Below are 9,029 nucleotides of genomic sequence, written 5' to 3'. Positions count from 1 at the left end.
CGAGGTGCTACGCGCCTCGTTGTCTATAATCATCTCATATCCAACAAGCGTGAGTGGAATAATTGTTTTATCAAAAAAAAAACCCAAGATATTAGACAAATCTTCTCGACTTTATTTTAAATAAGAAGAAACCGGATGTTACAATGTACAGATATTAAGTTATGGTGTATTGGCCCATATACCATGATGGCTGAGCCAATAAAAAGTCTTAAATTGCACTATCCAATGATTCAGTTTTTAATAATGTTGATTAGCTGGAAGGGATATCCTGTGACGTGATGCGTTTAAACCAATCGCGCGCAAGCAAAAATAAGAGAAGGATCATAGAGCGAGATATCACGTAATCCTCGACCAATCAGAGTGCGCGCATTCATCTAATCATCTGAACAATTATACTTATTGGAAATATCATCACTTGTCTACTTGATATTGTATTGATATTGTTAGGATAAATTCTGTCTTTGTTAGTTGTAGCTCAGAGACAACTCTAGGAGGCGAACACGCAAAGAGACTGAATTCCCTCAAACGAAACAAAGTGCTTAAATGCCTGTGCATTTGCCAACACCGAAACGTTAAAGAGAAAGCCCAACAGAGTATGTAAACGATAACACAAATGTAAACAACCACAAAGGGCCGTGAGAATACCTTTAGATTTTAGGAAAAATAGACTTTGTTTTGGAAGTCTCGAGGTTTCCCATCCCCAATCTTGTTTCCTATTACATACTTCTATGAACGTTTCAATTTGTTTTCGTCATTTTTGCGGAACAGCAAGTTTCTTATATCTTCGTTTACTTTGCACGGGAAATTCGACCGCAGCAAGCTAAAATAGAGTCATTCGCGCATGCTCTGATACGTTTGACCGCTGGGTTCCTGAGAGAAGACGGGGAAGAGAGTTACAATCAAGGCTTTGGCTAAGATACATCGATTCTAATGAGTCTATCTTCAGAAGTTATTTTTTATTGACAGAACTGATCTGGTGAATTTCCACCATTGTCTTACTTTCACTCAGAATATGGAGGTTAAAGTTCTTGAGAACGTCTCCGAAACGAAGATCTTTTCGAGAGACACATCCCGGGTACCGTGTCTGTTATTTTATTTTCTCAAGATTTTTGACAAAGGCGCGTTTTCAAAAGTTACATGTCCCTCTACCGTTATTTCAGAGCTAAGACAGAATCTGTTTTTCCGAAAATAATGTTTCATATTTACCCTGCGTGTTGCTTCAGTGCCTCGGCGCAAAGCGAACAAACTCTGTGATGTTTACAGGGGAAGAATCGCAAAAAAAGGATTTATTATTCTTGTTTCAGGAAAGGGTAAATTAGTCTTTGACGGCAGTTAGACAGCCTACTGTAAGAGAAGGGGTAGGGGGAGTCTCTTGTCTGTTGTAACCCCCCCGCTTCCTATTCCTCTCCCCCCCCCGTCAGTCCCTCTTCACACAATATTGTCGTTGTAGTCTTAAGACGGCAGTCTACAAGTGATAACACAATAGTGATTGCTTTACTAATCAAAAACTATTACAAGGCTTTCCAAAATGACTGGTTGTCAGGTGCCCATTTTGAACACTGAAGCAAATTTTAGTTGACTCTTGAAAGTCACCCGGAATTTCTTTGGTTTTGGTTCACTATGCTGTGATTCGTCCGGAAACTCACGCCACTTTCTCGACCAATCAGATTCAAAGTTGATAGCAAACGCGACTCGGTCATTCGTGTTTTCCCGCGCTTAGGTCACCGGCGATTACCCGCGCTTAGGTTACCCGTGTTTTTCCGCGCTTTGAGAAATTTGCTTGTTTTTACTTTAAGTTTTCATTGGCTTATGATATTTTTCTTCTTTTGATTGGCCGTTCTAATCACTTTGCGTGACACTAAATCAAAATGTGCTCTAATAGGACAGTTGATTCGTCCTACCTGTGTAAATGGACAGTAAGCGTCCTTTGCGCACGCTGCTAAATATAATTACTGGGTCCATTTCTGGTGTGAGAGAGTTAACTTTTACGTTATTATTTCAAAATACGTGTAACGGATGGTAGTTTAAAGAGAGCTTTGTCTTCGTCTTACCACAAGAGTGGTAAGTAAAAAGAAAAAAATTCCCAAGTTCCCATGAGGAATCGCACTGAGCTACGGAAACTCTGGTCAGCTAGGCCATTTCTTTTTCTTTTCTTTTAGGACAGTTCATATGTTTCTGCTATTTCAGAATTGTCGAAAGCACCGTATGAGAAAATAGATCAGTTAAAAGACATAAAAAATGTTTAGCTTTTAATGATACGAGAAAAAGGTTTTTTTTTTCTTCAATGGGAGTTTGTCTTTTAAATTTTACTTAGTGATGCGTAATAGATAACAGGGTTTTGTGATTTTCAGTTCTGTCTCTAATCACTCTCGTAGTCAACATAGCTGCTTTGCGGTCGTCTGATTTTGTTAATCGACTACCGTATGATTAGAAATTAGGCTTCACTCGGCCTTGTTGCCCTATTGCTGGCGTCCAGGCTCCGGTTGTTCGAAGGTTAGATAACGCTATCCACCGGATAAGCGAATAGCGTGGTACGTGTTGCTATTACTTATCCCCTGGATAGCAATTTATCTGTTTGATAGCGCTATCTGTTCTTTGTACAACTGGGCCTAGTTCTAATATAAAAAAAATCTTTCCTTGGGCGTAATAGATTGCTACAACTAGTAAATTACTCTTAGAATTAAGAGGGTAAGTTTTTTTTTTAAAAAATTGTAGCGCTGCGAGGGTGGAGGAAAAGGAGCAGGAGGGGAGGGGAGGGGAGGGGAGGGGAGGAGGGGGGGGGTACAAGCCTATTTGGTTTTACCAACTGAGTTGATGATGTAACTTGGCCGCTATTTTCAGAATTGCTTATGGAGAGGAAAGAAAAGCAAGGTACCAGTTGGGGAAATTATTCACCTACTCATTCATTTATCAATAGAAAATGTATTTATTCAGTTCTTTGTCTCCTTACTTCGTCATCGATTATTCTTCTAACTATTCATTGATATATTTGTTTCTACTCCTTTCTATTCACTTCTGTCCCATCGGATCGCAGGTCCTCTCAAAGAGGGCCAGTTTCGCCTTCTACCTAACTATTGGAGTACCGCTGCTTTCCTTTAACACCTTAGAATGATCACCATGTAAATTCGCTCACATTATCACCCCAGATTCACACATTGAGGTCACGAGAATCAAGGAAATGATCATCTTAACGAAGCTTTTGATTGTTAAACAAATTCTCCTTGTCAGCACTACAGAAATGTATAAGGAACAATACGGAGAATATGCACACTGATGTTTTAAGACCGTCATCCAAAAAGGCTCACTCCATCCTTGAGAAATTCTCTGAAGCAGAGGATCTTAAAAACAATTTTTTTCATTCTCCCATTTATTGTTTTTAGTTATTTTTTATTCAGTCTCTTCAACCTCTGCTTTACCATAATTAAAATATATATTTTTTAATTCTTAAATATGTTTTAGAGGGACATTTATCACAGGTTTTACAATTCAATTAAATCAATCAATTATATTGTATTTATTCTGCTTTTTTTTTATTAATCTAACTTTAAACAACAACAAACATATGAAACATATGTGTGAACTGCGGTTATGAGACGTATATGAGAACGATCCTTCGCAGTAAAGCACTATTTGAGCAATAGTGAAAATCAGACCTGAAAAAAATTTCAGGCCTGTACGGGATTCGAACCACTGACCTCTGCGATACTAGTGCAGCGCTCTACCAATTGAGCTAACAAGCCAACTGGGAGCAGGCCATCAAATTTTCAGGTCTGATTTTCACTATTGCTCAAATAGTGCTTTACTGCGAAGGATCGTTCTCATATACGTAATCTAACTTTGTTGTAGATACAAAAAATTTCACGCACGCTTGATACAGAAGTTAATTCTAATACGCTACGGAATAAGGACGAAAACACAAAGATGGTCCACGGGACTCTATAACCATATTTTTTGGGCCGAGCGGGGCTTTCCCCCACTACTTATATTTCCATACTAATGCCAAGTTTTTACACAGCTTCATCGAGTTAACAACATAAATTTTATGAGTACGCGCTTGACACAACAACCACAAATACAAAACTAAATAAAAAGAGACACGCTCCTTTCTTAATGAGCCAATTAATTACCTTCGGGAGCTTATTTCGAAATTCGGGGTGAACTGCCGTTTAATTTTCGAAAATTCATTATATTTCTCACAGAATTTCTTTTCAAGAGTATTAAAATCAAAAGAAGAAATTATCTAAATTTTTTTGTTTTATATAATTGCTAATTTTTCAAGAATACGCTTAGTCAATAGCGAAGGAAAGCGAAAGAATCTGAAAAAAAAATCCCTAAAGTTAATCTCAATCTCCGCGAATATTGTGTGACATTGTTTACATTCAGGAGGGTCACGCTCGCTTGAAGCTTTTGTCACGCCAGCCATTTACATAAAATTTAAACGAAGATTTATTCACAACCTAACACACACGATTTAACCTAACACGCACGATTTAATCCGTATATCGAAAAAAAACCTACGGAAACATCGGTAAATCGAAAAAAACATGCTTTTATTGGGTTCACCGTAAGTAAAAACGTTCGCCCACATTTGGAACTCACAACATATTTTCGCTATTTTGTCTGCTTACATAATTCTCTTTTGAACTTCCGTCGAGGCTGATAATTTACTTTCCCCCGAATAATCGCGTGGGCAGAATCTAATTTACCTACCTTAAAGAGAGAAAATCAGAAAATAAACTTAAAATTCCCCCGAACTTGGGGAACTATTGTACAAATCTATATTTAATAGAAAGAAAATGTAACTTTAAACAGATCACCTTACTTTGGATTTGAGTGAGGTAAACCAGAGTTGTTGCGTTACAAAGGCACAAAACCATATGGACCTTTTATCATTGCCAGAATTCAATATTAAGGTAACGAAACTCCTCGGAACTCGTATGTAGATTTCGGTTTTAGAAAGTAAAATGTTTCGGTTACTTCTTTCGTTAAATATCGACGAGAAAAATCAAAAAATCGTAACTCTGACCCGTTCGTTTAGACCCAACGAATCATTAATAATAAGCTCACGCAAATTGTAGAACCCAGCTCCTCTCAAACACATTTTGATGCCTGGCATTTTCCGTTCTTGTATTTTCAAGGTTATCGTTCCTAAAAACCTTTCTCCTTTCATACTTTTACGAGGCGTATTTTAATCAAAATGAAGTATTTACGAGTGGGGGAAAATCCCAGAAGCAGGTATGACAGTCAGCTTCAACACAACATGCTGAATTGTTTCTGAACGAATGCCATTATTGTAAAGCACGTTAACCTCTCATTGGCGCACTAACCAAATTTGCTAGGACAAGTTTTGCTTCGTCAGCGATTTCTTTAGTAGGGGAAAACCGCTAATAAATAATCGTAATTTTCGATTTTAAAAAGGTTACGATTAGTTGATCATATTAAAAGATGAAAATACAATTTTATAGGAAATATAGTATTTAATTTGTACTTCTTAAAATGGGGTCAAATTTAGGGGCAAGAAGTTGAATTCTTTCAGGATGTCGCTATCGAGAAATTTAGTTTGATACGTGGTTTCGATCGACTTTTGATATTGAAAGACCCTTTTGTCAAAATAATTGTCAACCATATGCTGGATTAGAATACATCTTGTATTTAAAAGAGATAATTTTTTTACTCGAAAAGCAAAAAATTCCGTGGCATGAATTTAAACGTTTTCAGGTGTAAGCAAGAGAAGAGGGTCATAACGCCCTGCGTTTGGGCATATGATGTTTACAATAAAAATATTTTCGGTGTGTGTCCTAGCCTGCAAGGTATATTTACAAAAACAAGGCAGGCTGAAAGGTTTCCCGCTTTGGTAAGGATAACAACTTCACTGAACGCATGACAAAATTCTTATAACTGTATTTAAACACAAATAAACCAATAAAACGTCAAATAACAAGGCGTCATGAACGATTTTTTTTATTTTACAAGTTCAGAAAGTGGCATTACAAAACAGCGGACAACACAGATTAATTAATACAGCATGTCGATCCGTTCTAATTACAAAAATATACAGTTTTCAGAGTTAAAGACGGGTGGCTGTCTCAATATCACTGCAAATGAGCAATGTTCAACCTAATGTCGCAAACGTATTATTCTAACGAAAACGTGAAGAGTGAAAACTCTATTTCAGTTTCGACATGTTTTGGTACACATTCACTCAACGGAAGTACAAACTACGCTATCAGGAAAAGCTGATGTTGATCGCTCAGTTTGAAATACGTATTGGTCACAATAAAAAAATCTAACAGAGTAGATGAAGAAGAAAATTGGTCGATGTAAAAAAACAAACTTCACAATCCGTAGTTTAACGAGTGATTTAACTAAGAAACAGAGACAAACAAACTTGACAATCCATTGCATTCTGTGCTTGTTGAGTGACTCGACGTTGAATGGTTTCACCACTGTTTTTGTGAAGGAATTATTTGCATGAGCTGTACTCCCAACATAACACGCGTTGAATGAAAAATCATTCATGAGCGATCTCAATTCCTTGTCGCTTGTGGTACAAAATAAATCATCAAAGAAACAATCGATTTCCTGGAGTGAACACTGGTCGTTTGTTCCTCATTCTGAAAAACAAATTAAATCAAATAAATATATTGCGCTGTACAAGAGACGAAATTCTGATAAGAAATCGGCAAGTAAGCGAAGTAGCTTAGCTTCATAAGTACTATCGCTCTGAGTTGCTCTCTATCTTACAAAAGGATTCAGCAAGAGACAGACAAAATGAATATAAATATAAGTACCTGAACCATCTTCCTCGTCGCTCAGTTCCTCAAAGGAATATTTCGGTTCGCTTCTCGACTTCTCCTTTGCTCTCCGTTCATCTGTGAACGAATCGTAAATCAACTTAGCATCAAGTCGTACGTAAATTGTTCCGTGAAACGAACGTAATTCAGATCCTTACCTTTCATGGGTGCATCAGGTGGTGAATTAGCCGTAGGCCTTGTTAGAAGGCAAGCAAGTGAAAACGCAATGGCTTGAAATTTCTCGTCATCTGATTTACCTTCCAACAGCTCTGCAACTTTGGGGTTCATTTCGTTTGAAGAAAGTCAACGAAGACTAGCGATACCGAACCGGTGTAATGTTTTAATGCGAATACTTAAGCAGGGAAAAATACCTGAAAACTCGTGTCAGAAGGGATTTATTTGGTACTTGAAACTTTCGACCAATTAGGTGAGACTTAACGTGGCTCCCATGATCAAATGAAAGTGCTTACGAAGCAAACATGTCACGATCTAAAATATCCCCCAATGGGAGACAGCCACAACACCTGGCCGGAAAAACCCGTACGTGCAAGAAACTGAAAGTTATTAAATTTGGAAAACCTGAACAAAGGGTGATTATGTGTTGACGTAGGTAAGGGATACAACAGGTTTCCGCAACATTGTTAACGACAGACGGAGTAAACAATGGCAAAGAGTGCCTTGGCGTCCAGATTGCCAAAAAAGGGAATGATTTTGGCCAAGGTCGTCATGAGATGATGCTAAGTTAATAAAAACCACGATGATTAGGATGACAAAATCAGCTTAGGTAAAATTACGCGCTCAAGTGGCACCATTTGGGCGACATCTAATCAACAAAGATTAGAAAGTGCTTATAAAGCAGCGTTAAAACTGCTTCCCAAGCATATATTTGACGCATTTGTCATCTCGAAACTGCTTTGTTGGCGCGTTTTCTTAAACAATGAACCTGCTTACAGTGCGAAAGTAAAAATCCGCCAAAACAAATCAGCTGTTGCATCATCCTGGGGGAATTCATTGGCGACTAGCACTTACAGGAAGCCAGCTGAATTTGACCAGTGCGTGTTCAGAAACATTGCATCAGACACACGAAGAGAAGAAAGTGACCACTCAGCATTTTATTTTGATTTCCATGCACCGACTTTAAACCCGCCACAAGCGACGCATGAGGTTTGGGAAACAGAGAAAACATGATCCTTGCGCAATTTTCACCGTCTTCAAACTGTGTGTTCTTATGGTTGTTAAAAGAATCAGTGATAGATAGCTTCTAAATTTTGCGTGTACAGCATTTCGAACATTCGATCGCAGGGGTAAGTCCCTCCATCGACTACGTGGCAACCGACTTGTATTATGCCCCGCCCTTTAAATGAACTCATGGCGTGAAAGCCACAAAGATCGTGAACCAAGCATCTAAAATAACATGGACCTATTCTAAACGCGTTTTGCGTTTTTTTTGCAGTGAAACCGAGGTAAGTAGAATCGATACTTTTCATCGTATGCACAAGCTTCCCTGAAAGACAACTGAGGTAGTGATAAGGTGCGTTGCATTACAGAACACATGCATGCCCATGCATATTATTGACAATTATTTTTAAATTGTCTTTTCACTAGGGGATTTCAGCGCAGCGAAATCTCTACTTCCAAGGTAAGAAAAGCATTTTTTGTACTGAGTCAGCACATTTTGTGACATGTCAATCATCCAAACCGAATGTCATTTTCTTCGTGCGCAATAATATAAAAAAAATCTGTGATTCGCTAATAAATTCTTTAGTATAGCGGGGCTAGAATCGCGACAAGCTTTACCATAACAGAGTGCGAAACAGTTTTAATCTTCTAAACGGAAATGTTTAAGAACAATATGTCAGGAAAAGGTGGACCGACTCCAAATTCGCCTAAAGACCCCCAAATTCCGCCGAAACCTCCTCAACCAGCGCCGCGGAAAGGTAAATGTAAATGTTAATATGGCTGCTTGATTATTTCATTTGTAAAAGGGTCGATTCTCTCCCTCCGTTTTGTCGCGGTGCGCTACACGTTGGCGATTCGTAAGTTGTGTTGAATAAGGTACTAAATCTAGCGCCACGCAGGATCGTGTATAAAGCCATGTTAACTGTCTTGATACCAGGAAATATTAAGTGTAAAGACTTTCTATTTCTTTTTTTTTTTAACAGGATATTGCGACTCCTGCGTCGTGCAATGACGTTAACAGGTGAACGCATTTTTATATTTTATGTGTACGAATGC

The 9,029-nt window shown here is 38.2% G+C and overlaps 1 protein-coding gene across 1 annotated transcript; it reads right to left on the bottom strand.

Annotated features, from left to right (window-relative positions):
• Positions 1–5,944: 5,944 nt before the first annotated feature.
• Positions 5,945–7,184, bottom strand: LOC111339094 (uncharacterized). The gene is made up of 3 exons (XM_088726698.1): positions 6,953–7,184; positions 6,792–6,872; positions 5,945–6,614 (listed from the first exon to the last, which is right to left on the bottom strand). Exons 1-3 carry the CDS (start codon positions 7,080–7,082, stop codon positions 6,610–6,612), a joined length of 216 nt encoding a protein of 71 aa, XP_088582824.1. The 5' UTR covers positions 7,083–7,184; the 3' UTR covers positions 5,945–6,609.
• Between the last annotated feature and the right edge of the window lie 1,845 nt (positions 7,185–9,029).

Source organism: Stylophora pistillata, chromosome 7 (assembly GCF_964205215.1).
Source record: "Stylophora pistillata chromosome 7, jaStyPist1.2, whole genome shotgun sequence".
NCBI classification, from domain to species: domain Eukaryota; kingdom Metazoa; phylum Cnidaria; class Anthozoa; order Scleractinia; family Pocilloporidae; genus Stylophora; species Stylophora pistillata.
Note: the sequence above shows the minus strand (reverse complement) of the source record. Positions and strands in the feature narration are given on the sequence as shown.